Here is a 27,880-nt window from a genome sequence, read left to right on the forward strand (position 1 = left end):
AAATGTTAGACTTCCTCATTGATAACATCTGTTTGAAATTTGGAAGTAAGACATTTTAGCAGGACGTAAACATCCTTATTGGCACGAATTGTGCTTCACTTTTTGCCGATCTGTTTCTTTATGCATATTAATCTGGACTCAGATTGGCAGTCAAACCAAAGGAAAGTTAAGGTATATCGATGTTCTGATAGCGTTCAATCATAGACACTTACCCACCTAAACTACAAATATCCGATCCACAAAGCGTTCGTAACGTTACGAACTATCGTAACTCAATAGTAGATCTTAGCGTTAAGAGCGAATTGTGGATCGGAAACCTGGTTCACATTTTACAAAGTTCCATGTGTTTTGTTAGGGTGATAATTTGAACAACAAAACATACATTACAGCACTTGATGAAATGCTTGAATTATTAAAGTAAATTATCTCCAGAGTAATAACCATGACAACGTTGCTGTAAAGTCTCCTGAAACATATCTACGGAACAAGATATTTTAATCACTGTGTTCTGTAAACTCATATCGGAGATTAAACGTCGATACTTATTGATCATTGAAATCCCCAGAACAAGTGGACTGACTGACTGAGTTTGGTTTTACGCCGCTTTTAGAAATATTCCAGCAACATCACGGCGGGGGACACCAGAACAGAACAAGTGGAGATGGTGCCACGTCGGGATGGTTTCCGAGCTGCCAGCACTAAATGACCAATAAACTTAAAACAGTAATTTGTATTATCTGAAGTTGTGAAATATCGACCTATGTCACAAGCCCACACCACAACACGGTTAAATCTACGTCAGAGATAAGACGAGAAAACATACTGCTCCCCAAGAAATCCATGTACAGATATCGCTGTCCATGGCATATGCACAATAAATTTAATTCAAACATTAATACAATTATGTTACCATGTATCTAGATTTGTGATGCGATGTTTACAAATGTGACTTATTCGTTTAACACAGTACATACTGTCCTGCAAATGAACCGATACGAGACAGCCTGCAGTGATAAGTAATAGTGATCTTTTTGTGCAGCTTATCTTTAAGTGTGCAAGGTTGCAGTAACCCTTGTTGTGCTCTGTGAAATGCCATCCATACATCAACATAAAGTGATTCAACGGACTCCTCGTAATCGTTCTGTTATTCATGGTGTTATGAATATTGAGGATTACAGAAGATAGAATTTCAGCCGGCAGGCAGATGTATTACGAACATGTTTAAAAACAACAGGTAAAGGTTATCGCCGACAGCGTCGACAACAATCAACAATCACCCACAACCAACCTTGGGACACAACAGCTGAACGAAGGACGGAGTTCACATATATATCCAGGAGTCATTTCAGTCAGTATCACAGTTCCACTTTACTTCCACAAAGAATGAACATACTAGCTCTGGTCTTGGTGGTGTTACCACTGGCCGCGTGTCAACTCATCGGCGGCCCCAAGACTGCCGACGTGAACAGAGACGACATTCAGCAGATGGCAAGCTTCGCCCTTACCCAGCTCAACATACTCCTCGGATCACAGAACACTCTGGTGTCTGTCGTGCAAGCTAAAATTCAAGTAGGTGTCAATGTGCCTTTCTAACCCTTGGAAATAATTTGGCATCATAGATTAGCTGGTCATAAACCTAAGTCATTGTCCGCAATCCGTTCGTCTAAACTTCACTTTTTGAACGCGTATATTTTGATTTTTGCACCCAAGAATGTATGCGTTTCAAATGTATGTCTCCAAAATGCAGCAAACGAATATTTGGCTTTCCCTGACATACAAATGTAATCAACAAAGACATTTATGTAATTTCAGGTTCATTTGGGGCTGATCCATACATGCAAAATCCATAAATGCAGAATCTAAAGCTTGGCGCAATACCAAAAACATTATTATTGAGATATACTTCGCCTTATCCGAATTCGATACACACACAGTTGACTGTATACACACACTGTGATTATTCTTCTGCCTGACAGGTTGTCGCAGGCATCAACTACTTTCTGACTCTCAAGATAAAAAACGGACAGGAGGTGAGTTCCATTCATATTTTTACACCGTCACTGAAATATGCTTTCCTGCACTCGCTGGATATCAAGGATACAGTATGTATAGACCCGTGAAACAGCCGTAAGTGAATAGTCAGTTTATCTTCATCACTTGAAACATATATAGCTGTTAACATGTGACGCTATTATAAATAATTCTCCCACACTCACTCACGACGTCTGCTGTCAGAAGGGCAGGACACGACGACCTGTACATCACCATCTGTCGACATCATCACAACTGCTGTTGCTTCTGTCTCGACAATTCTGTTGGAACGAGATGCCTTATAGAGTTACTCTGTATTTAACCTTACCCCAGCCATATCGGAGTGTGGGCACCGAGAATGCGCCTCACACATGTATGGATTCGAACCAGCGTTTTCAGGGTAATGAACGAACGCTTCATCCACGTGTCTACCACACTAATCGTTACGTGTTACAAGACGCATCTTGTAGTATATTTGGAGGCCTTGTTTCATCAAATCAAGGCTGTGAAACTGTAGTCTCAGCGGTAGAACAGTCGGCATCAAAAGTACAATCTGGCTGGAACAAGCAAACAGGTGCCCTCGAAATTACACAACCTGTCCTCCCGAGAAAAACCGTTAGGAATATATATTTCAGATCCTTGGCTTTATCACAGGGGTTTTATCGCGGTGTTTCAGGTCTGCACAGTCTGGCCCCGACAAACCTGTCCTCCCTAGAATAACCGTTAATATTTTACATGGCAGATCCTTTATAATAGGGGTTTGACCGCGGTGTTTCAGACCCAGATCTGCACTGTCACCGTCTGGTCCCGTGTCTGGCTCAACGACACACAAGTTACCCAGCATGCATGTACTTCACGCACCAAGCGGGACGGCCTCCTTGGTGCTCCGACCTCAGTCAACGTCACCGGTCAATACATCTTGAAAATGGCCAATTATGCGGTGACTACGCTGAACAGGCTACAGGGGACTGTCAACAGTCTGGACCAAGTCATCTCAGCCAAGACCCAGGTATGTCGGTGGTATAATACTACAACTTGACATTTATATTACAATTAACGATTCAGAATTAGCGGGGCGGTGGGGTAGCCTAGTGGTTAAAGCGTTGGCTTGTCACGACGAAGACCCGGGTTCGAATCCCCACATGGGTACAATGTGTAAATCCCATTTCTGGAATATTGCTAAAAGCGGCGTAAAACCAAAATCAGTCAGTCAGTCAGAATTAGCGACCAGACATTTGGACAAATTAATAGTATAACTGATATCATAATAACGTATGAGTCTAACATACCGGAAACAGGGACGTTAAATATCATATAGCAGGTATTCGTAAGGGCTCGTTAAATGCACTTAATTAATGTACAATGTATACACTAGTATACATGTCTTGGTAACTGACAAGTGTGCTGGCCTTTAGCATAGGATTCTCCAGAGGTCTAGGGCTACAATCAGTCACCGTTTACAACATTAATAGTATCCAATAATCATAACATTATTAGTAGATGTGACTTTTGTGTACCCAACCCCTTATCGATGGCGACTTTCTTTCCAGTTATAGTTGAGTGGTTTCCCCGTTTATAGCTTCAGACCGATATTTCATTATCACTCGTGTTCATTTCAGGTGATATAAAATTCCCTATATCAGGTATTATAACCAAGGCTTTCTTACTAAATTTATTGTACAATGTATGCAATAATAATATATGTCTTGGTATTTAACAAATGTGACAGCTTTTGGTATGGTAACAGAGTAATGGTTTCCGGAGGTCTGGGGCTACAATCAGCCACCGTTTACAAAATTATTAGTGGACAATAATTATAACATTAATTGTAAATGTGCATACCCAACTGCATTGTCGATTGCCATTTTTTTCAGGTATTGGTTTGATTGGTTTCCCCATTTATAGGTTCGGTCGGATATTTCATTATCACTCGTGTTCATTTCAGGTGGTTGCTGGCACGAACTACTTCCTGAAGATCCGCATGAGTGATGGAAGCCAGGTAGGTTTCATGTTAAATGAATTAGTCGCGTTTTTATGTGTAAATATATTTCATAAACCCATCATATTACTCTTGTTCAGGGTTAGTACAGCCACGTGTCCTGGTCATTTAATGGAGCACTGTGTTTTTCAGTCTCAGATCTGTGATGTGACCATCTTGGACCAGCCTTGGTCATACATGACCCAGCTGACCCACAATAGCTGTGTTTACGTCAAAAAGCGGGACATCGCTATGCCCGGCGGTTTCACCGACGTGGACGTCAACAGTACTGGAGTAAGGAACATGACCAACTTTGCCCTGGGCGAGATAAACAAACTGTTTAGTGAACAGTTGAGCCTAATAGAAATCATCTCAGCTAAAACTCAGGTAAGACCAGCATATTGTGTGTTAGTTGTAGTAATGAACGTTACTATGTATTGAGTAATTAAATTGAGAGGGTATCTCTGACATAAGCATGGTACAGGTTGTATAAACAATGTATTATATATTGATATAACTTGTCATGTCTTTGAATTTTGCAAAATTATGTCGAGTCCTGTTTGATGACTTAAGAATGCTCTCTCATGGTATTGGGCAAGAATCAGTAATCGTGTACAAAGTACTTAGCGTACTATTATGACAGCATTATTTATAAGTGTCTAATTTTGTGCGCGTTCCGTCTACATTATTGATGAAAATCTTTGGTTTTCATCTTGTAAAGGTTCTCTCAGGTATTGATCATATATCGTAATAAAGAGATCTCAGTCTTCTCTGTCGTCAACATAACAGTGTTATTTGGCATCAGGTGGTTGCTGGCATCAACTACTTCCTGAAGTTCCGCGTGAGAAATGGAAACCTGGTATGTTTCATCAATATTTCCTTCAAGCTTTATACTACTCTAGTTCCACTTTTTTCCGAGGACTCATATTTGTGTCCGGTCAATACATCTAACCACTCGCCCTGGTCGTGTAATGGACGATTGTGACCAATCAGTACATCTATCCACGCGTCCTGGTCGTGTAATGGACGACTGTGTCCAATCAGTACATCTAACCACTCGTCCTGGTCGTGTAATGGACGACTGTGTCCAATCAGTACATCTATCCACTCGTCCTGGTCGTGTAATGGACGACTGTGTCCAATCAGTACATCTATCCACGCGTCCGGGTCGTGTAATGGACGACTGTGTCCAATCAGTACATCTATCCACTCGTTCTGGTCGTGTAAGGAATCTGGTTGTACATCTGACCATTAATATAATCTTGATTCTGTATGTATATATATGTGTGTTTGCAGAATGAAATCTGTGATGTTACAATCTGGGAGCAGTTATGGACCCAGACGACCCACATGACCCATAGCAGCTGCACTAGTGTGGCGTCCAAGCGGGACATCTTGATGCCCGGCGGTCTGACCAACGTGGACATCAACAGTACTGAAGTCAGAGACATGGCCAGCTTTGCCCTGGGTGAGATCAACGGACTGCAGGGTGCCCAGAACACTATGGAACAAGTAATCTCAGCTAAAGCTCAGGTGAGACGAGTGTTGTGCATGGTAAACTGGTATTGATTAACGCCTTAAGTTATGGAGTACTTGTGTTGATAGACTTCATGATAGAGGCAGCTTAACAATCTTAGTTTGTGCAATGCATTTTTCTGTTACACATAATTCGACACATTCACCCCAAACCCAAAGCCTACTTGTGCCAGAATCGGAATACAAACTGTGTTATATCTGAGCCACGTATTATGATAGGTCTCCGGGTCTTTACATATGTTATTTCTGAAGCAGCATGTACTGTCAGGGCCAAGGCCTCTGAGATCTACAGTACACTCAATGAACAATACACAGTCCTTGGATATTTGGCTTGCCTCGACATAATCAACTAACACATTTATGGAATTTCTGGACTGGTTCATTTTAGGATGATCTTCCAAAATTCATAAATGCAGAATCTGAAGCTTGGCACACAGCCAAAATCATTATGATTGAGATATACTTCGCCTTATCCGACTTCGATACACACAAAGTTGACTGTATACACACACTGAGATTATTCTTCTGCCTGACAGGTTGTCGCAGGCATCAACTACTTTCTGACTCTCGAGATAAAGAACGGACAGGAGGTGAGTTCCATTCATATTTTGACACCGTCACTGAAATATGCCTTCCAGCACTCACTGGACATCAAGGATACAGTATGTATAGACGCGTGAAACAGTCGTAAGTGAATAGTCAGTTTACCTTCATCACTTGAAACATATATAGCTGTTAACATTTGACGCTATTATAAATAATTCTCCCACTCTCACTCACGACGTCTGCTGTCAGAAGGGCAGGACACGACGACCTGTACATCACCATCTGGCGACATCATCACAACTGCTGTTGCTTCTGTCTCGACAATTCTGTTGGAACAAGATGCCTTATAGAGTTACTCTGTATTTAACCTTATCCCAGCCATATCGGAGTGTGGGCACCGAGAATGTGCCTCACACATGTATGGATTCGAACCAGCGTCTTCAGGGTAATGAACGAACGCTTCATCCACGTGTCTACCACACTGCTCGTTACGTGTTACAAGATGCATCTTGTGGTTTATTTGGAGGCCTTGTTTCATCAAATCAAGGCTGTGAAACTGTAGTCTCAGCGGTAGAACAGTCGGCATCAAAAGTACTATCTGGCAGGAAAACAGGTGCCCTCGAAATTACACAACCTGTCCTCCCGAGAAAAACCGTTAGGAATATATATTTCAGATCCTTGGCTTTATCACAGGGGTTTTATCGCGGTGTTTCAGGTCTGCACAGTCTAGCCCCGACAAACCTGTCCTCCCTAGAATAACCGTTAATACTTTACATGGCAGATCCTTTATAATAGGGTTTGACCGCGGTGTTTCAGACCCAGATCTGCACTGTCACCGTCTGGTCCCGTGTCTGGCTCAACGACAAACAAGTTACCCAGCATGCATGTACTTCACGTGCCAAGCGGGACGGACTCCTTGGTGCTCCGACCTCAGTCAACGTCACCGGTCCAGACATCTTGAAAATGGCCACCTATGCGGTGACTACGCTGAACGGGCTACAGGGGACTGACAACAGTCTGGACCAAGTCATCTCAGCCAAGATCCAGGTATGTCGGTGGTATAATACTACAACTTGACATTTATATTACAATTAACGATTCAGAATTAGCGGGGCGGTGGGGTAGCCTAGTGGTTAAAGCGTTGGCTCGTCACGCCGAAGACCCGGGTTCGAATCCCCACATGGGTACAAAGTTGTCAATCCCATTTCTGGTGTCCCCCGTCGTGATGTTGCTGGAATATTGCTAAAAGCGGCGTAAAACCAAACTCAGTCAGTCAGTCAGAATTAGCGACCAGACATTTGGACAAATTAATAGTATAACTGATATCATAATAACGTATGAGTCTAACGTACCGGAAACAGGGACGTTAAATATCATATAGCAGGTATTCGTAAGGGCTCGCTAAATGCACTTAATTAATGTACAATGTATACACTAGTATACATGTCTTGGTAACTGACAAGTGTGCTGGCCTTTAGCATGGTATTCTCCAGAGGTCTAGGGCTACAATCAGTCACCGTTTACAACATTAATAGTATCCAATAATCATAAAATTATTAGTAAATGTGACTTTTGTGTACCCAACCCCTTATCGATGGCGACTTTCTTACCAGTTATAGTTGAGTGGTTTCCCCGTTTATAGCTTCAGACCGATATTTCATTATCACTCGTGTTCATTTCAGGTGGTTGCTGGCACGAACTACTTCCTGAAGATCCGCGTGAGTGATGGAAGCCAGGTAGGTTTCATGTTAAATGAATTTGTCGCGTTTTTATGTGTAAATATCTTTCATAAACCCATCATATTACTCTAGTTCAGGGTAAGTCCAGCCACGTGTCCTGGTCATTTAATGGAGCACTGTGTTTTCCAGACTCAGATCTGTGATGTGACCATCTGGGACCAGCCTTGGTCATACATGACCCAGCTGACCCACCATAGCTGTGTTGACGTCAAAAAGCGGGACATCGCGATGCCCGGCGGTTTCACCGACGTGGACGTCAACAGTACTGGAGTAAGGAACATGACCAACTTTGCCCTGGGCGAGATAAACAAACTGTTTAGTGAACAGTTGAGCCTAATAGAAATCATCTCAGCTAAAACTCAGGTAAGACCAGCATATTGTGTGTTAGTTGTAGTAATGAACGTTACTATGTATTGAGTAATTAAAATTGAGAGGGTATCTCTGACATAAGTATGGTACAGGTTGTATAAACAATGTATTATATATTGATATAACTTGTCATGTCTTTGAACTTTGCAAAATTATGTCGAGTTCTGTTTGATGACTTAAGAATGCTCTCTCATGGTATTGGGCAAGAATCAGTAATCGTGTACAAAGTACTTAGCGTACTATTATTAAAGCATTATTTATAAGTGTCTAATTTTGTGCGCGTTCCGTCTACATTATGGATGAAAATCTTTGGTTTTCATCTTGTAAAGGTTCTCTCAGGTATTGATTATATATCGTAATAAAGAGATCTCAGTCTTCTCTGTCGTCAACATAACAGTGTTATTTGGCATCAGGTGGTTGCTGGCATCAACTACTTCCTGAAGTTCCGCGTGAGAAATGGAAACCTGGTATGTTTCATCAATATTTCCTTCAAGCTTTATACTACTCTAGTTCCACTTTTTTCCTAGGACTCATATTTGTGTCCGGTCAATACATTTAACCACTCGTCCTGGTCTTGTAATGGACGACTGTGTCCAATCAGTTCATCTAACCACTCGTCCTGGCCGTGTAATGGACGACTGTGTCCAGTCAGTGCATGTAACCACTCGTCCTGGTCTTGTAATGGACGACTGTGTCCAATCAGTGCATCTAACCACTCGTCCTGGTCGTGTAATGGACGACTGTGTCCAATCAGTGCATGTAACCACTCGCCTTGGTCGTGTAATGGACGATTGTGTCCAATTAGTTCATCTAACCACTCGTCTTGGTCGTGTAAAGAATCTGGTTGTACATCTGACCACGAATATAATCTTGATTCTGTGTGTATATATTTGTGTGTTTGCAGAATGAAATCTGTGATGTTACAATCTCGGAGCAGTTATGGACCCAGGCGACCAAAATGACCCATAGCAGCTGCACTAGTGTGGGGTCCAAGCGGGATATCTTGATGCCCGGCGGTCTGACCAACGTGGACATCAACAGTACTGAAGTCAGAGACATGGCCAGCTTTGCCCTGGGCGAGATCAACGGACTGCAGGGTGCCCAGAACACTATGGAACAAGTAATCTCAGCTAAAGCTCAGGTGAGACGAGTGTTGTGCATGGTAAACTGGTATTGATTAACGCCTTAAGGTATGGAGATCTTGTGTTGATAGACTTTATGATAGAGGCAGCTTAACAATCTTAGTTTGTGCAATGCATTTTTCTGTTACACATAATTCGACACATTCACCCCAAACCCAAAGCCTACTTGTGCCAGAATCAGAATACAACCTGTGTTATATCTGAGCCACGTATTATGATAGGTCTCCGGGTCTTTACATATGTTATTTCTGAAGCAGCATGTACTGTCAGGGCCAAGGCCTCTGAGATCTACAGTACACTCAATGAACAATACACAGTCCTTGGATATTTGGCTTGCCCCCACTGAGGGACTTGTACGCCCCTCTACACGGAGTTCTTGTTACGTTTCAGGTTGTTTCTGGAATGAACTACATGCTGACCATACGTCTGAAGGAAGGGTACAAGGTGGGTCATCTTTATTATCAGTTTAAAATGTGCCAGAAACATTTTAAAACTAAATGTCTCGGGGTGAGGTTCTGTATGTAGATCCATACTAATTTGTGCACTTGTTGTAAGCAGTTAAACAAATGCAACGCTACACCTGTACAGCTATACCGTTACGGTACACCTGTCATTGATCATCAAGTTTCCTGTCCAGCGAAAACTCCAAATCAATAATGTTACGTTGGAGGGGTAGTTCCAAGCATTTTGAGAGGTACAAATTCAACACAACACATATAAGCTATATCTGTATACTACACCTGTCACCTGATCATTAAACACCTGTCTACCCTCAGAACCAGATCTGTTATGTAGATCCATGCTCATTTGTACACTTATTTTAAGCATTCTCAGAGGTACAAATTCTACGCTACACCTGTCCAGTTATATCATTGTGCTGCACCTGTCACCTGCTCATTAAGTCACCTGTCTACCTCCAGACCCAGATCTGCTATGTGAAGATCTGGTCCCAGCCCTGGCTCCACAGGAAGGAAATGACGGAGCACAGCTGTAGCCAGGTGACCAAGCGTGCTGGGGGTCTTCTCGGGGGTCCCACCGGTGTGGACGTCAACAGTGCAGAGATTCAGGAAGTGGCCAACTTCGCTGTCACGGAGATCAACGGAATTCAAGGGGCACAAAACTCTCTGGTCAAAGTTGTCAACGCCAGAAAACAAGTACGGACGTTTCTCTTAATGCGTGTCTTGAACCAGTCAAAGAACACTTTATAGACATTGGGTTTACCAATTAGATTGACAGGAAACCATATAGGATATTCTGAACGACAACATTAACGTTCATGTGGAACGTCTCTTTGCGTGTTGATACACAATCATCATATAATATCATTGTGGCCATTTTTTGGATTCCCTCGAGTAGAGTATTTAAGTTTCTGAAAACGTTTTTCTTTCAGATCGTCTCAGGTATTAACTACATCCTTACCCTGAACCTTCAAAATGGAGATAAGGTGAGCTGAGATATTCGTTTTCATAAGTTTTAACTTGAACCATGGCCATGTTTTTTCGCAAACAAAGAATCGGGGAATATAACATTTCCGATTGTGACATTTTAAAAATTATTTGTTATTTGTGATGGTGCTATAGGTCTTTTGTTTCTTTGCTGCAGCGTATGACGTGCAGGGTGGCGGTCCTGTACCAGGCGTGGAGTGATCCTAAGTTTCAGCTGCTCTCTGATACCTGTGGACAACTCGCCTAGGTATGCAAAGCAAGTTTTGTATTTAGAGACAAGGATATAGGTGAAGTTAGTTTTAGTAATTCTCAGACAAAGCATTATTTGGGCTTCATTCTGATTGGTTTGCTTTTTCCAATTGTTCCTTTGTTTTTCATTGTTTGTAAAGGTGTCGATTGTTCATGACGTCATAGTTGATTATATTTGAAGTGAACTGAGTCTTCAAAGGAAACCCACATGATTTTAAATATTCACGAAAAATTCACCCCAACTCACCGCATTAGCATGGAAAAGGTCCTGTCGCGTGGCGTCGGGCTATACACACTTGCTTGTTACCAAACTGTGTGAATGGTGGGTGCTACCAGAAGGTCAGGACATGCTTGTCCTTTTTTGCGAACACCTGGTGTCATACTGATTTTCAGTGGCCATTCATATAAGTTTCGCAACTATTTTGCCCGAAACACCAAATGGAATCGGTGTCTGGGAAAAGTCAAGACTGGGGATTCTTTTGCTTTGACGTTCAGTTTTGTTTTCTTTCTAACGTAATATATTGAACTCTATTCGACCTAGGTGACATTTATTGTCGAAATATACAAACCTGTAGAGGTTATGAATTCTTTGAAGAAAGTCCTCCTTGGGGTACTTATAAGCATTAAAATGTCCATTTTAAAAGCCTACGACAGTTGTAACTATATTTTAATAAAACATATTTACAAAACGAAAAAACACGTTCTGCGTTATGAGACCACCCCTACAGGGCCCCCGCGGGGCCCCCTACCAGCAAGAGCAGGTAACTCTAGCCGACAACCTCGCACCTCACTTTTCATGCTGAACGGATCAGACAGAATGAGGGGAGGCGGGTGGCCGTACCCCAAGGAGGACTTTCTTCAAAGAATTCATAACCTCTACAGGTTTGTATAAATTTTTGCAAATATTTTGCCCTTTACACCAAATGGAAAGTCAAGACTGAGTATTCATTTCCTTTGACGTTTAGTTTTGTTTTCGTTCAAACGTTATTTATAAAACTCGAAGTATTCAACCTAGGTCGTCATTTAATGTCTGAATGTGTGCCTTGTTCCAGGTCTCTGGTGATAATCTTTGTTAGATAAGCACTCCCGAAACACAGATAGTTGTCCAGGTCAGACCTGTGGAACACATGTTTGATGAAAATATATTACATCGTTCGGTCCTCTTATATCACAACATCAAAACACTTTCTAAACAGATACCTTTGTGTAGACCACGTATTATTCTGTTTGTTTGAATTCTATTTCAGATGGCTTCCAGTCGGTCCATGGATAAATATGTCTACGTGCATCCTCTTCAAATGAATTGCTGTATTCTTGTCAAAATACAGTGTTGTTATTTTATGTTGTTCATGTTTTTGTTTACAAATAAACATTTTGCACTAAATACCACTTGATTGTATCTGTTTTTAAGCACAGATACGTAGGATAGTTTTGTAAATGCATCAAATCTTTCCAAAATACTCCTTCCCCTACCGTGGGTAAAAGCAGTCCGTTCGGAATGAAGCAACACGTCTCTGATCAGTATCAATAATCATTAATAAAAATAGCATCCCACATAGTGACACACAAACGTTTTCACGGTGACATCCCAAAAATCAATCCAAAGACAAGTACATGTACATGATGTATCAAATCATTACTAAGACATGTTATGTAGGACATACAATGTACAAGTTAATGAGTAGCAACGTGGATAAATACAAGACCATGGACTGAATAGATAAAGTACACCACATCTGTGCGAGATATATCCCCAGCATGAAACCTGATCAATTCCATTGTTCTTTGTAGAAGATTGTTGAGATTGTAGAGAGCCATTGATTATTTTTTTACAAGCAAGTTCATTTGAAAATGGGCATGTACCACTGCTTAAACCTTAACAGAAGGCTGTTATTGGTTTCTTTGGCTAAATGTTCGTAAAGCCAGTGGTCCTGATAATATGTCGGGTTTTGTTTACAAAGAGTGTAGAGAGCAGTTGTGTGGTATTTAAAAAAAGCCCAATTAAAACTGCTGAAATACAGCGTATTGTGCTTGTATATAAGACACTGTTGAATGATAATATATTCTGGTAACCATATTTTCAACACGATTATTCAGCATTTTCTCATCGCCTTTTTACTCTATAAGACTTATCGGGGTTACAAGGTTAATTGCCTCTGAACATTTTTCAAAAATCATTTTGGTAGGCAGCTGGAGGACATTTCCACATTTAACGCATCAGTAGCCAAAATGATGTCTGGTGCAATTCCCAACTTAACTTGCACCTGATGTCCTCTTGTTTTGGTGAACAATTGATTTGGCTTTGCAAGTGTTTGTAACGGGAACCACTTATAGGCTGGATACATCAGAGCTGTTGGAATATTGCTCGACGTAAAAGAAAACTTTCAAACAGCCGTGCATACCTTTTGTCATACAGATCTAGATGGTGTCTTTTTATGGATGGTTTTGTCACTCTGAATCATTGTCGCTCTTTATCACTCGTCTGTGTTATTTCAAGGTCAAGTTGGCTAGGTGACCAGTATTTCACTTTGCCAATTCTCGCAAGTGTCTAAGCTTGTCCTTGATCATTCATGTTGTTTAATCCAGTACCACCTACGCCTCCATAAAATTACCATATAACAAGTAAACGAATTTCCGGCAAGTTTGTTTGAGTGGCATACTAGAATTTGGTGGCATAGAGATAACACAACTCTATGGATGATCAACGTGTTTATTTGTCACAGAAGTGACGTTCCGGTATAGCTTCCTATACCGTTTTCAAGTATATGCTACAGTGACAAATAAAGAAGTTGATAATCCATAAGTTTTGTCATCTCGAATTTCCGGTATAATGACATCGCTTCCGGGTTGGGGCGGCACATGTCTGATGTATTATAACTTCTCAATACAAATCTCCATGCCTGTAGCAACAATAACAGCAATGTCATGAGCCCAGTACCTGTGCACTTCGGCTTTGCAAACATGTTGCTCAGTGCAGTAAAACTTCGAACCGGAGAGTCCTTTCCTTGTCAATGTTACAACCACTTCCGGTTTCCGAATAGAAAGCAAATGGAGAGCGGGAACGATACTCTCCTACCCAGAGTTCCATGCGGCCAGCCAGCATAGTACCTCTGCCACAGGCCAGAAAGATGTGACGATTCGTCACTTCTTACACAGTCCATTTAATATAATGAACATATTTCTTAACTCTTTATTTTTTACGAGTCTACACATCTAATTCTACATCTTTGATAGAATGGTTTAGTTTCACTGAGAAAATATCCTAAAACATGTAACACTATTTCGATTTGCGTAGCGATCCTTTGTTTACATATAGGTTGTAAACGTGCTGTCATCGAAGCCGACGGAGAGCAAACGATGCAGCCAGTTTTATGTATAAATATGTACTGTCACAAACCTTACTGTCGCAGTTGTGGAAGAATATATATGTAACAATGTAAGACATTGTGAATTGATTGACTCTCCCATTACCGGTAAAGGTGAACGAATATTATTTCCACCGATCGTTTTCACCTTGGACCAGATACTAGTTAATGATGTAAATATATTAATATTAGACATATATTCCCTCCAGCTCAATCGTTTTGTACTCCGTACAATACGTTGAAAAGTAGCTCGTTTCTTACGAAAATCAGCCAAATCACATGGCAATGACGAGTGGCGAACCTTATTATATGCCTTTTTCCTTGCGATACTGGCTTTTTCACAGCTGTCATTCCACCAGGACTTTGGCGGGAATGCCACTTTCTTACCAGACAATTCTTATTAATTGTGTTGTGATATTTTCATGAGACATATTAACATCACCATTTATAAGATCGGATGTGATATTGAACATACAGACTAGAAAAAAGTGCCCAATTAGCTATCTTGAATTTCCACCGAGGGACATTATCACAAGAATCACGATATGGTCGAAGCTGAATTTCAGTAAAAACAGGAAAATGATCACTGCCTAACGTATCTTCCTGAAATACATCCCAGTTACACTTACTGGCTATGTGTGATGATATCATTGATAGATCTAAAGGAGAAAGAGTCCATTTGCCAAGATCTATGCGGGTCATTTTACCATCGTTTAAAAGGACAAGATCTGCTTCATCTAAATATTGTTCAACAATCTGACCATTATAATCCGTCTTGTTGCTTCCCCTAAACATATTATGGCTGTTAAAGTCCCCACATATAAAGTATGGGCCTCCATTGGGATCAATTAATTTCAGATATTCATCTACGTTTGGCTTACCTGTATTTAAATATTAATAATAGTAATGGCTTTATCTTCCTCACTTTACTGCGTAGCCTCATACACTGTATTTGGTAATAAGGAAGACAACCTTTTCCTTACAGGGTTGTGCTCTCAGATTACCAACCTCATATTTAATAATTACTCACGTAAAAAATATTTTATTCAACATTCTAAGCGCCAATCGTGCCATGTCAAATCGTTCTTCGCCTCCATTACCCCTGCCGACTTCCGGTTCAACGGAGTGAAGGAACAGGGGGGTTAAATCTAAATATACTTGTTGAATCATGTCCGCCATATGGAATACTTTCGGAGTTTCCTCCCCTGCTTCATTCACCCACTACGTCAGAAGTGTTTTTTGTAGACGTGTTACAAAAATGGTTGTATTATAAGAAATATAATCTCCAACACTCTAATGGTAAAATTAGGCATTAGTACATTTCTTTTTAATTTCTGCTTATTCTTGTTACTTCACTCCGTTGAACCAGAAGCTGTGTCCTGTAAAATATTTTCAATTTAGACTCGAAGACGTACAGTCAGTGGCCAAAAGTCTGTTCGCATCAGTGACGTCACGGCTATTTCTAGCGGAGTCGGGTCCCCTTTTAAAATTCCCGCATCTATGTAAATAATAATGGTACTCACCTCAAATTTTCAGAATTTAGAGATATGACCCTGTGCTCTTATGACATCCCGGAGTCGTCTTGGCAAACTGTCATAGACGACGAATGTAAACGGAACTTATTACGCGAAACGTATCTACGGAACAGACCGCCTCCGTGGTGTAGTGGTTAGAGCGTCCGCCCGGAGAGCGGAAGGTCGCGGGTTCGATCCCCGACCACGTCATACCAAAAGACGTTAAAATATGGTACTTGTTGGTCCCTGCCTGGCGCTTGGCATTAATTGGTACAACAAGGACTGGTCGGTCGGAGTCAGTATAATGTGTTTGAGTGGGGTATCCATGCTTCAGTGCGGCTTGGTATCACAGTGGGCTAGCACTAGGGGTGTATTGCAAGGATTATTTTTTTAAACAAAAACTACTTATAATCGAGTTAATGATTGATTATAAAGCAAAAACACAACAAAATCACTATGATTGATTAACCTTTTATAAAAACTTTTAATCATGACAAAATAAAAATGTAAGTAACATTTGGCACTAATGAAACAGGGAAAAGAACAATTCAAAAAACGGAAATATCCGAAGATTTCCGAGTGTTAGGAAGTTTTCCGAATGCATGTCAAAATACCGGTTTTCGATCAGCGTATCGCAATACGTATCGTTTTCATGTCTGAACCGGTAAGTACCGGTAAACAGGTTATATTGCGCAGCCCTAGCTAGCACTGTAAAACCAGCTTCAGTCTGGGCTAGTACAAGCAGCCGCACCTACACATACACACACGCATGCACGTCGTCATATGAGCGAAATATTCTCCAGCGCGACGTTAAACCCAATTTCACCTCACCTCACCTCTACGGAACAAGGTATGTTAAACACTGTGTTCTGTAAACTATTTTCATTTCAGAGACTAGACGTAGAATACTTATTGATCATTGAAATCCATAAGAACAAGTAGAAATGGTCCCACGTCGGAGGTGGTTCCCAACCTCTCAGCACTAAATGACCAATAAACCTAAAACAAATAAGAATTTGTATTATCTGAGTAAAGTTGTGAAATACCGACCACGTTTTCCTCGTCTGTCACAGGCCCATACCACAACAAGGTTAAATCTGCGTCAGAGATAAGACGAGAAAACATACTGCTCCCCAAGAAATCCATGTACAGATATAGCTGTCTATGGCATATGCACTATTGATTTAATTGATAAATTAATATAATTATATTACCAAATCTCTAGATTTGAGAGGCGATGTTTACTGATATGGCTTATTCGTTTAATATATTGCCTATTGTGCCGCAAATGAACCGATAAGAGACAGCATGCAGTGATAGGTAATAGTCATGTTTCTGTGCAGCCTTATCTTTAAGTGTGCAAGGTTGCAGTAACCCTTGTCGTGTTCTGTGAAATGACATTCAAACATCACCATGAAGTGATTCAAGGAATATCTAGTAATCGTTCTGTCATTCATGGTGTTATGAATATTAAGAAGTAAGATGATGAAATTTTAGCCGGAAGTAGATGTTTCACTATGTTAAAAAAACAACAGGTAAAGGTTATCGCCGACAGCGTCGACAACAATCAACAATCACCCACAACCAACCTTGGGACACAACAGCTGAACGTGGCACGAATTTCACATATATATCCAGAAGTCATTTCAGTCGGTATCATAGTTGCACTTTACTTCCATACAGAATGAACATACTAGCTCTGGTGTTGGTGGTGCTACCACTGGCCGCGTGTCAACTCATCGGCGGCCCCATGACTGTCGACGTGAACAGAGACGACATTCAGCAGATGGCAAGCTTCGCACTTACCCAGCTCAACACACTCCTTGGATCACAGAACACTCTGGTGTCTGTTGTGCAAGCTAAAACTCAAGTAGGTGTCAATGTGCCTTTCTAAAACTCTGCAAATAATTTGGGACCATAGCTTACCTGGTCATAAGCCTAAGGCATTGTCCGCGGTCCGTTCGTCTAAACTTCACTTTTTGAAAGCGTATATTTGATTTTTGCACCCAAGCGTGTACATGCGTTTTAAATGTATGTCTTCAAATAGCAGCAAAATGAATATTTGGCTTGCCTCGACATAATCAACAAAGACACTTATGGAATTTCAGGATCATTTTGGGCTGATCCATAAATCCAGAATCACAAGCTTGGCGCAGTACCAAAAACATTATGATTGAGATACTTCGCCTTATCCGATTTCGATACACACACAGTTGACTGTATACACACTGAGATTATTCTTCTGCGTGACAGGTTGTCGCAGGCATCAACTACTTTCTGTCTCTCGAGATAAAGAACGGACAGGAGGTGAGTTCCATTCAGATATTTACACCTTCACTGAAATATGCCTTCCTGCACTCACTGGATAGTGTATTTACCCATGAAACAGAACCGTAAGTGAATATTAAGTTAATGTTCATCACTTGAAACATATATAGCTGTTAACATGTGACGTTCTGAATAATTCTCCCACTCTCACTCATCACGTCTGCTGTCAGAAGGGCAGAACACGACGACCTGTACATCACCATCTGGCGACATCATCAACGGCTTTTGCTTCTGCCCTGTCTCCACAATTCTGTGGGAACGAGATGCGGATTTTGTTGGAGCGCATCACTCGGTGTCTTATAGTGTTACATTGTATTTAACCATATCCCAGCCATTTTGGGAAGGGGGCACCGAGAATGCGCCTCACACATGTGTGGTCTTCAGAGGATTGAACGAACGCTTCATCCACGTGTCTACCACACTGCCGGTGACGTGTTACAGCATACATCTTGTAGTTTATTTAGAGACCTTGTTTAATCAAATTAAGGATATTAAACTACAGCGGTAGTCATCGATAGTACAGTCGGCATCAAAAGTGACACGAGTCTGGAGCAAAGAAACAGGTGCCTATCCATCCTCCCGAGAATAGCCGTCTGGACTATATACTTCAGATTCTATATAAGAGGCCCATGGTTGCGATGTTTCAGATCCATGAACCTGCAGCCTCGGTACAGTCGGTATCAAAAATACAATCGGGCTGGAATAGGCAAACAGGTGCGCTCGAAATTACACAACCTGTCCTTCCGAGAACAAACGTTTTAATAATTTACATGACAGATCCTTTATAATAGGGGTATGATCGCGGTGTTTCAGACCCAGACCTGCACTGTCACCGTCTGGTCCCGTGTCTGGCTCAACGACACACAAGTTACCCAGCATGCATGTACTTCACGCACCAAGCGGGACGGACTCTTTGGTGCTCCGACCTCTGTCAACGGCACCGGTCCAATCATCTTGAAAATGGCCACCTATGCGGTGACTACGCTGAACAGGCTACAGGGGACTGTCAACAGTCTGGACCAAGTCATCTCAGCCAAGATCCAGGTATGTCGGTGGTACAGTGCTACAACTTGACATTTATATTACAATTAATTATTTACAGACCGCCGCCATATAGGTGGAGTATTGCTGATTGCGGCGTAAAACTACTCACTCACTATAAGAAGCGTAGTTTAGGCATTTTACGGGTGTTTTCAACCTGGGAGATATAAACTGCTTAGATATTTAGCAAGGACCACTGTCGTGATATTAGTTTCTATATCTGTAGTTGTAGACCAGTAGCATTTGGACGATAAATGTCAGAAAATGATACCATATTGCATATTGCTGCTTTAGTAGTCCCATTACGAAAAGCTAAGATATGCTAGGTTGACCTAAAGCAAACGTGACGTTCACAGACGTGACGTGACGTGCCATAGACTAGAGTAGTATCCCTTTGATAAAGGGCAATAACTCAAGCAGGCAGACCAATGCATTGACCTGTTGGAAATTGTCTGGATGGCTATATTTTAGTTACGTCACTATCATAAAGGGCAATTATATTTGAAGGAACAAAACCCAAAAACGTTCACGCAATACTCATAGGAAGTGGTTTAGTGTCCGCGTGAAAGGACACGCTACGGAATCGGTCTTTCGGTCTTGCCTACTGGCTGCCGGCGCCGCGGAGAAAATGTTTTCGTTGGCTTTTTAGGAAACTTGTATTCAGTTGACCCTTTGATTCTAAGCCCCTATATCTACATTGTTTCTTCCATGTCGATTTACTACACAAATAACAATCTTGCACACATCATACAGTGTTCGAAACGTCCTTTGATCTTAACATTGTGAATAATTAAAACAACAATTACCTATTGGTAATTACTATATGTTTTGTTACTTTAGGTTTTGGTAATAAAACACCAAAATCCGTCACACTAAAAAACCTGTCAATATCAATGTTGTTGTTTTCTGTTCTAGGAACGATTCCGCCATCCATTCTTATCGTCTATTTATCGTCAAATATTTCCCGAAGTATTAAATCGGCAAAGCTGCTCTATATGTCGGGTTTACGCAGTTGGAACTATGTTGACCAGCTGTCATGTTCCGACCGACTGACACCGTAGAGAAATATTTTCATGCACATATACCTGAAAAATGTGCGATGTTCAGACACCGCTTGTGAGTGAGTGAGTTTATTTTTACGACGCACTCAGCAATATTCCATCTATATGGCGGAGGTCTGTAAATAACAGAGTCTGGACCAGACAATCCAGTGATCAACAGCATGCGTATCGATCTACGCATTTGGGATACGATGACATGTGTCAACCAAGTCAGCGAGCCTTACCATCCGATCCCTTTGTGAGAGATGAACATAACTATTATGGTAATAGGATTAAAAATTGAAATTATTTGGGACTTTTGGGGTTTGGGATGTAGTAGGTATACTGTTTATGATGGAGTGTATGAGTGAGTGAATTTAGTTTTACGCCGATATTAGCAATATTCCAGCAATATCATGGCGGGGACACCAGAAATGGGCGTGTCGATACTTGGCAAGTGTCATAGCGTTTGGCAAGGTGACAGAGGAATGGTCTCCGGAGATCTGGGGCTACAATCAGCCAACGTTTACAAAATCAATAGTATACAATAGCCATAACATTATTAGTAACTGTGACTTTTGTGTACCCAACCCCCTTATCGATGGCGACTTCTTCATGGGTTTTTTGGTTTTTAATATCACTCTTGTTCATTTCAGGTGGTTGCTGGCACGAACTACTACTTTCTGAAGATCCGCATGAGTGATGGGAGCCAGGTATGTTTCATGTTAAATGAATTTGTCGCGTTTTTATGCGTAAATATATTTCAAAAACCCATCATATTACTCTTGTTCAGGGTTAATCCAGCCACGTGTCCTGGTCATTTAATGGAGCACTGTGTTTTTCAGACTCAGATCTGTGATGTGACCATCTGGGACCAGCCATCGTCATACATGACCCAGCTGACCCACCATAGTTGTGTTAACGCCAAAAGACGGGACATCGGGGTGCCCGGCGGTCTGTTCAACGCGGACGTCAACAGTACTGACGTAAAGAACATGGCCAACTTTGCCCTGGGCGAGCTCAACAGACTGCAGGGTTCCCAGAACAGCATAGTAGAAATCATCTCAGCCAAAACTCAGGTAAGGACAATATGTTGTGTGTTAATTGTAGTTGGTTTGTTGTTTAACGTGACACTCAGTAATAGTCCAGCTATATGGCGGCGGTATGTGAATATTCGCGTCTGAACGAGACAGTCAAGTGATCAACAGCATGAACATCGATCTACGCAATTGGGATGTGATGAATCATGGAAGACCACCGTTTGGAATACTTATATGCAACAATGTATATTCCAGCACAAGTTAAAGAATCTTCAGTTACATGCCGTTCTAACTCTGCCCCAAACGGTTCCATGGATATAACCTTCGATTTCACACCAATTATCGAAGCTTGTGAACGAACAAATGCCACGCAGTGTTATCAAAGTCCTTGCCCAAGATTACATAAACAGCAAATATCGCAATTTTACTGATATCTACACAGATGCTTCAAAAGATTCAGAAGCTTTTTTGTATTCCTGGCCTCGGTTTACCAAAAGATTTAGATTGAATAGTCATCTGTCTGTTTTTGCAGCAGATTTAACAGCTATACTTCAAGCTTGGAATGGGTAAAAGATAATGAACACGAAGCAATACTTTTCCTGATTCATTGTCAGCTGTACAGGCCATTCAAACAGGTGTACACGGTCAACGCTGTGAGACATTACATGACATCATGTATCTTGACACTGTTTTAAACTCCATGTACATCAGCTGTGATATTGGTTGCATTCCAGCTCATGTTAGTTTATCTGGAATCGAAGAAGTAGACAAACTTGCTAAGATGGCTTGCAACAGCCAGCAGTCAGATGTTGAATCTATTAAGCCAATTCCAAGAGATTGCTTGTTTGTCATTTCATCTTCCATGAATGGATCTTGGAAAAAGAAATGGGGAAATGAAAGACATGTACTCTGCTTGTCCAGTAGAAACAAACAGTTTACAATTCGTCGGCGTTGTCATAGAGATGAAGTTGTTTTGACTCGCCTCAGGCTAGGCCATTGTGGCTTGGATGCATATAGAAGTATTTTAGATAAAGACGTCTCACTGTAACTTACACTGCCCACAAACGGTTCAACACTATGTCATTGAATGCCTAGGGCATGAAATGCCACCACGTCAGGATCTGAAAGTATTTGTGCTTAACAGAACCAAAATTGTTTTTTACAATGAACTTAATACTCGAGGAACTTTGAGTGTATGGTTGCATACAAAGAGCTGTGTTAGACGTCCTCATTCGAACGGGGAAGTTTGATCTCATTTAACTGAACATAAGAACAACAGTTTGTTACATGTTTGCTTATAGGCCAGTTTGGGTAGTAATCCACCAGCTGTCGTCACAGTAAATGCGTGTCAATATATTATTAGTATTATTGTTTTGTCAGGATACTATTCCGTCATTCATTTTAATCGTCAGTTTATGGTCATTTCCGTTTTCCAAATCTGATGAAATATAAAATACGTGTGATTAAGTATTCCTTGAATTATTACATCTACAAAGCTGCTCTATATTTCGGGTTTACGCAGTTGGAACTATGTTGACCAGCTGTCACGTTCCGACCGACTGTCACCGTGGAGTAATATTTTCATGCACATATTCCTGAAAAATGTGCGATGTTCAGATATCGCTTGTGATAGAGGAACATAACTATTATGGTGATAGGATTAAAAAAATTAAAATTATATGGCGCCTGCAGTGTTTGAGATGTTAAATTTTCCTATATCACGGGTTAACACCAAGGTTCACTAAGTAAATTTATTGTACAATGTATGCAATAATAATACATATCTTGGCATTTGACAAATGTCACAGTGTTTGTCATGGTAACAGAGGAATGGTTTCCGGAGGTCTGGGGCTACAATCAGCCACCATTTACAAAGTTATTAGTGTACAATAATTATACCATTAATTGTAAATGTGCATACCCAATTGCATTATCGATTGCAACTTTCTTTTTGTTTTGGTTGATTGGTTTCCCCGTTTATAGATTTTGTCGGATATTTCATTATCACTCGTGACCGCCTCCGTGGAGTAGTGGTTAGAGCGTCCGCCCGGTGAGCGGAAGGTTGCGGGTTTGATCCCCGATCGCGTCATACCATAAGACGTTAATAAACGGCACTTGTTGGTCCCCGCCTGGCACTCGCCATTAATGGGTACAACAAGGACTGGTCGGCTCGGAGCCAGTATAATGTGTCTGAGTGGGGTATTCATGCTTCACTGCGGGATGGTATCTCAGTGGGCTAGCACTATAAAACCAGCTTCAGTCTGGGCTTGTACAAGCAGCCGCACATACACAGGCATGCACGTCGTCATATGAGCGAAATATTTTCAAGCACGATGTTAAACCCAATTTCACCTCACCTCACAATTATCACTCGTGTTCATTTCAGGTGGTTGCTGGCATGAACTACTTCCTGAAGATCCGCGTGAGTGATGGAAGCCAGGTAGGTTTCATGTTACACAAGGTGTCACTTAGTTGAGATTTCTTGCAATTATTGAAATGAATGTGTTGCGTTTTGTAAATATATCTCATAAACCCATCATATTACTCTTGTTCAGGGTAAGTACAGCCACATGTCCTGATCGAGTGATGGATCACTATTTGTTTTCAGACTCAGATCTGTGATGTGACCATCTGGGACCAGCCTTGGACACAGATGACCCAGATGACCCACCATAGTTGTGTTAACGCCAAAAGGCGGGACATCGGGGTGCCCGGCGGTCTGTTCAACGCGGACGTCAACAGTACTGACGTAAAGAACATGACCAACTTTGCCCTGGGCGAGCTCAACAGACTGCAGAGTGCACAGAACAACATAGTAGAAATCATCTCAGCCAAAACTCAGGTAAGGCCAATATGTTGTGTGTTAATTGTTGTAGTTGGTTTGTTGTTTAACGTGACACTCAGCAATAGTCCAGCTATATGGCGGCGGTCTGTGAATAATCGCGTCTGAACGAGACAGTCAAGTGATCAACAGCATGAACATCGATCTACGCAATTGGGATGTGATGAATCATGGAAAACCACCGTTTGGATTACTTATATGCAACAATTTATATTCCAGCACAAGTTAAACAATCTTCAGTTAAATGCCGTTCTAAATCTGCCCCAAATGGTTCCATGGACTCTACCATAACATTCGATTTCACACCCTTTATCGAAGCTTGTGAACGAACAAATGTAACCCAGTGTTATCAAGGTCCTTGCCCAAGATTACATAAATAGCAAATATCGCAATTTTACTCATATCTACACAGATGCTTCAAAACATTCCAGAACTGGTCATGTTGGAGAAGCTTTTTATATTCCAGGCCTCGGTTTATCCAAAGTATTTAGATTGAATGATCATCTGTCTGTATTTGCAGCAGATTTAACAGCTATACTCCAAGCTTGAAATGGGTGAAATATAATGAACACAAAGCAATACGTTTTACTAATTCGTTGACAGCTGTACAGGCCATTCAATCAGGTGCACAAGGTCAACGCTGTGAGACATTATATGACGGGGAAGTTTGATCTCATTTAACTGAACATAAGAACAACAGTTTGTTACATGTTTGCTTATAGGCCAGTTTGGGTAGTAATCCACCAGCTGTCGTCACAGTAAATGCGTGTCAATATATTATTAGTATTATTGTTTTGTCAGGATACTATTCCGTCATTCATTTTAATCGTCAGTTTATGGTCATTTCCGTTTTCCAAATCTGATGAAATATAAAATATATGTGTGATTTAATATTCCTTGAATTATTACATCTACAAAGCTGCTATGTCGGGTTTACGCAGTTGGAACTATGTTGACCAGCTGTCACGTTCCGACCGACAACACCGTGGAGTAATATTTTCATGCATATATTCCTGAAAAATGAACGATGTTCAGATAGTGCTTGTGATAGATGAACATAACTATTATGGTGATAGGATGAAAAATTAAAATTATATGGCGCTTGCGGGTTTTGAGATGTAAAATTCCCTATATCAGGTATTATAACCAAGGCTTTCTTACTAAATTTATTGTACAATGTATGCAATAATAATATATGTCTTGGTATTTAACAAATGTGACAGCTTTTGGCATGGTAACAGAGGAATGGTTTCCGGAGGTCTGGGGCTACAATCAGCCACCGTTTACAAAATTATTAGTGGACAATAATTATAACATTAATTGTAAATGTGCATACCCAACTGCATTGTCGATTGCGACTTTTTTCAGGTATTGGTTTGATTGGTTTCTCCGTTTATAGGTTCGGTCGGATATTTCATTATCACTCGTGTTCATTTCAGGTGGTTGCCGGCATCAACTACTTCCTGAAGATCCGCGTGAGTGATGGAAGCCAGGTAGGTTTCATGTTAAACAAGGTGTCACTTAGTTGAGATTTCTTACAATTATTGAAATGAATGTGTTGCGTTTTGTAAATATATCTCATGAACCCACCATATTACTCTAGTTCAGGGTTAGTCCAGCCACGTGTCCTGATCGTGTGATGAATCACTGTTTGTTTTCAGACTCAGATCTGTGATGTGACCATCTGGGACCAGCCTTGGACCCAGATGACCCAGATGACCCACCATAGTTGTGTTGACGCCAAAAGGCGGGACATCGGGATGCCCGGCGGTCTGTTCAAGGCGGACGTCAACAGTCCTGACGTAAAGAGCATGACCAACTTTGCCCTGGGCGAGCTCAACAGACTGCAGGGTTCCCAGAACAGCATAGTAGAAATCATCTCAGCCAAAACTCAGGTAAGGCCAATATGCTGTGTGTTAGTTGTAGTAGTGAACGTTATTATGTGTTGAGTAAATACAATTAAGAGGGTATCTCTGACATAAAAACCGCACAGTCCTCAATGACGAGTCTTTAGTGTCCACCCTACACGGGTTTCTTCAAACGTTTCAGGTTGTTGCTGGAATGAACTATATCCTGACCATACGTCTGAAGGATGGGGACAAGGTGAGTCCTATTTCATTATTTGCATAACTGTATCAGATACATTTCAATACTGACCGTTTTTGAGGTGGCGTGCTTTATAATGCTGTGTGCATGTTACCTGACCATTATGCCTCTTAGCTGCTGTAAAACAAGACCTATATTGAGAAGCTGTCGAGTAATTCCAAGCTTTCTGAGAGGTACACAAGCAACGGTACACCGTACAGCTATATTTTTATGCTACACCTGTAACCTGATCATTAAGTTTCTAATGTACCATAACCCCGACATGTATTCTGAAGTTGGGGAGCAAAGGTACAAATTCAACGCTACACCTGTCACCTGATCATTAAGTCACCTGTCTACCTCCAGACCCAGATCTGCTATGTGAAGATCTGGTCCCAGCCCTGGCTCCACAGGAAGGAAATGACGGAGCACAACTGTAGCCAGGTGACCAAGCGTGCTGGGGATCTTCTCGGAGGCGTCCACCCTGTGAACATCAACAGTGGAGATATCAAGCAAGTGGCCAAGTTCGCGGTCACGGAGATCAACGGAATTCAAGGGGCACAGAACTCTCTGGTCAAAATTGTCAAAGCCGGATATCAAGTACGTTAATACGTCACTGCTTATATCGCCCAGAATCCAGTTGAAGAACAATTTATAGACATCGGTTTATCACATAAGTGTATAGCAATGAACATGGGATATTTGGAACACGTAATATTTGGCCCGTGCCAACTGATCATGTTCTCAATGATGGTATGCAGTTTTCTATGCGTCTAAAGGTGAGGCCTGGCTCTGTAGACCCACAGTTATCCCCATATATGTCCACTCTGGGGTGATGTTAGACTCTCAGCTTCTTGACAAGCATTGTGCACTTGAACTTCTTTCAGTGGCATTTCTAGAAAATGGCAGAGGGGCAGAAAAGGACAAATCTTTATGAATGAACAACTTCTTTATTCAGGTGATGAATCAAGTTGTACATCCATAAATGTTTGTCCTGAAGTGTCCACTAAGATACATATTCATGAAGTCTTTGTTCTTTAAGTTCCTTGGCATTTACGTTTTCAAAAATGTTTTTATTTTAGACTGTCGGTGGTTTTACCTACATCCTTACCCTCCGCCTTCAGAATGGAAATAAGGTGAGCTAAGATTTGTACCTTGAACAACTGTTGCTCTCAATTGCAAATGTTTCAATTTATGTCACAAATATAAATTTTCAGCTGTCGAATTTCATAAACTATATTAGATTGGTGGGTTAGCCTTGTGGTTTAAGCGTTCGCTCGTCACGCCGGGTTCAATTCACCACATAGGTACAATGTGTGAAGCCCATTTCTGGTGTCCCCAGCCGTGATATTGCTGGAATACTGCTAAAGGTGGCGTAAAACTAAAAAACGTACATATTCTTATCTGTGTGTGTGTATCATATACCGGTCATATCATTAACACATTTATCATTCCGTTCCCAAAGTGACACAAAAACGTGCCAAAACATTTTTGTGTTTCTGTTAGGTTGCTATAGTTATTGGTTTAAGATTTCGCTCCAGCTAAGATATTTGTAGTGCGGCTCTAAAGACCCCCGACTCACCAACTTGT

At 41.2% G+C, this 27,880-nt stretch overlaps 2 protein-coding genes across 2 annotated transcripts in view; both read left to right on the forward strand.

The window, feature by feature from the left end:
• LOC124263750 (multicystatin-like) overlaps positions 1–12,419 on the forward strand; it is a 25,444-nt gene extending 13,025 nt beyond the window's left edge. The window contains exons 2-18 of the mRNA XM_046698456.1: positions 1,977–2,030; positions 2,810–3,040; positions 3,977–4,030; positions 4,163–4,396; positions 4,815–4,868; positions 5,306–5,542; positions 6,082–6,135; positions 6,908–7,138; positions 7,774–7,827; positions 7,960–8,193; positions 8,613–8,666; positions 9,104–9,340; positions 9,732–9,785; positions 10,262–10,495; positions 10,732–10,785; positions 10,944–11,033; positions 12,283–12,419. Coding sequence (XP_046554412.1) covers positions 1,977–2,030; positions 2,810–3,040; positions 3,977–4,030; positions 4,163–4,396; positions 4,815–4,868; positions 5,306–5,542; positions 6,082–6,135; positions 6,908–7,138; positions 7,774–7,827; positions 7,960–8,193; positions 8,613–8,666; positions 9,104–9,340; positions 9,732–9,785; positions 10,262–10,495; positions 10,732–10,785; positions 10,944–11,033 — 2,160 coding nt within the window. The 3' untranslated portion in view covers positions 12,283–12,419. The remainder of the gene's footprint in view (positions 1–1,976; positions 2,031–2,809; positions 3,041–3,976; positions 4,031–4,162; positions 4,397–4,814; positions 4,869–5,305; positions 5,543–6,081; positions 6,136–6,907; positions 7,139–7,773; positions 7,828–7,959; positions 8,194–8,612; positions 8,667–9,103; positions 9,341–9,731; positions 9,786–10,261; positions 10,496–10,731; positions 10,786–10,943; positions 11,034–12,282) is intronic.
• A 5,116-nt stretch (positions 12,420–17,535) lies between these two features.
• Positions 17,536–27,880, forward strand: part of LOC124263749 (multicystatin-like) — a 56,261-nt gene continuing 45,916 nt past the window's right edge. The window contains exons 1-9 of the mRNA XM_046698455.1: positions 17,536–17,784; positions 18,168–18,221; positions 19,056–19,286; positions 20,980–21,036; positions 21,169–21,402; positions 23,750–23,803; positions 23,972–24,205; positions 25,645–25,698; positions 25,867–26,100. Of these exons, the coding sequence (XP_046554411.1) occupies positions 17,599–17,784; positions 18,168–18,221; positions 19,056–19,286; positions 20,980–21,036; positions 21,169–21,402; positions 23,750–23,803; positions 23,972–24,205; positions 25,645–25,698; positions 25,867–26,100 (1,338 nt within the window). The 5' untranslated portion in view covers positions 17,536–17,598. The remainder of the gene's footprint in view (positions 17,785–18,167; positions 18,222–19,055; positions 19,287–20,979; positions 21,037–21,168; positions 21,403–23,749; positions 23,804–23,971; positions 24,206–25,644; positions 25,699–25,866; positions 26,101–27,880) is intronic.

The sequence above is a fragment of the Haliotis rubra genome, unplaced genomic scaffold, assembly GCF_003918875.1.
Source record: "Haliotis rubra isolate DU_JTF1 unplaced genomic scaffold, ASM391887v1 Scf898, whole genome shotgun sequence".
In the NCBI taxonomy this organism is placed as follows: Eukaryota; Metazoa; Mollusca; class Gastropoda; order Lepetellida; family Haliotidae; genus Haliotis; species Haliotis rubra.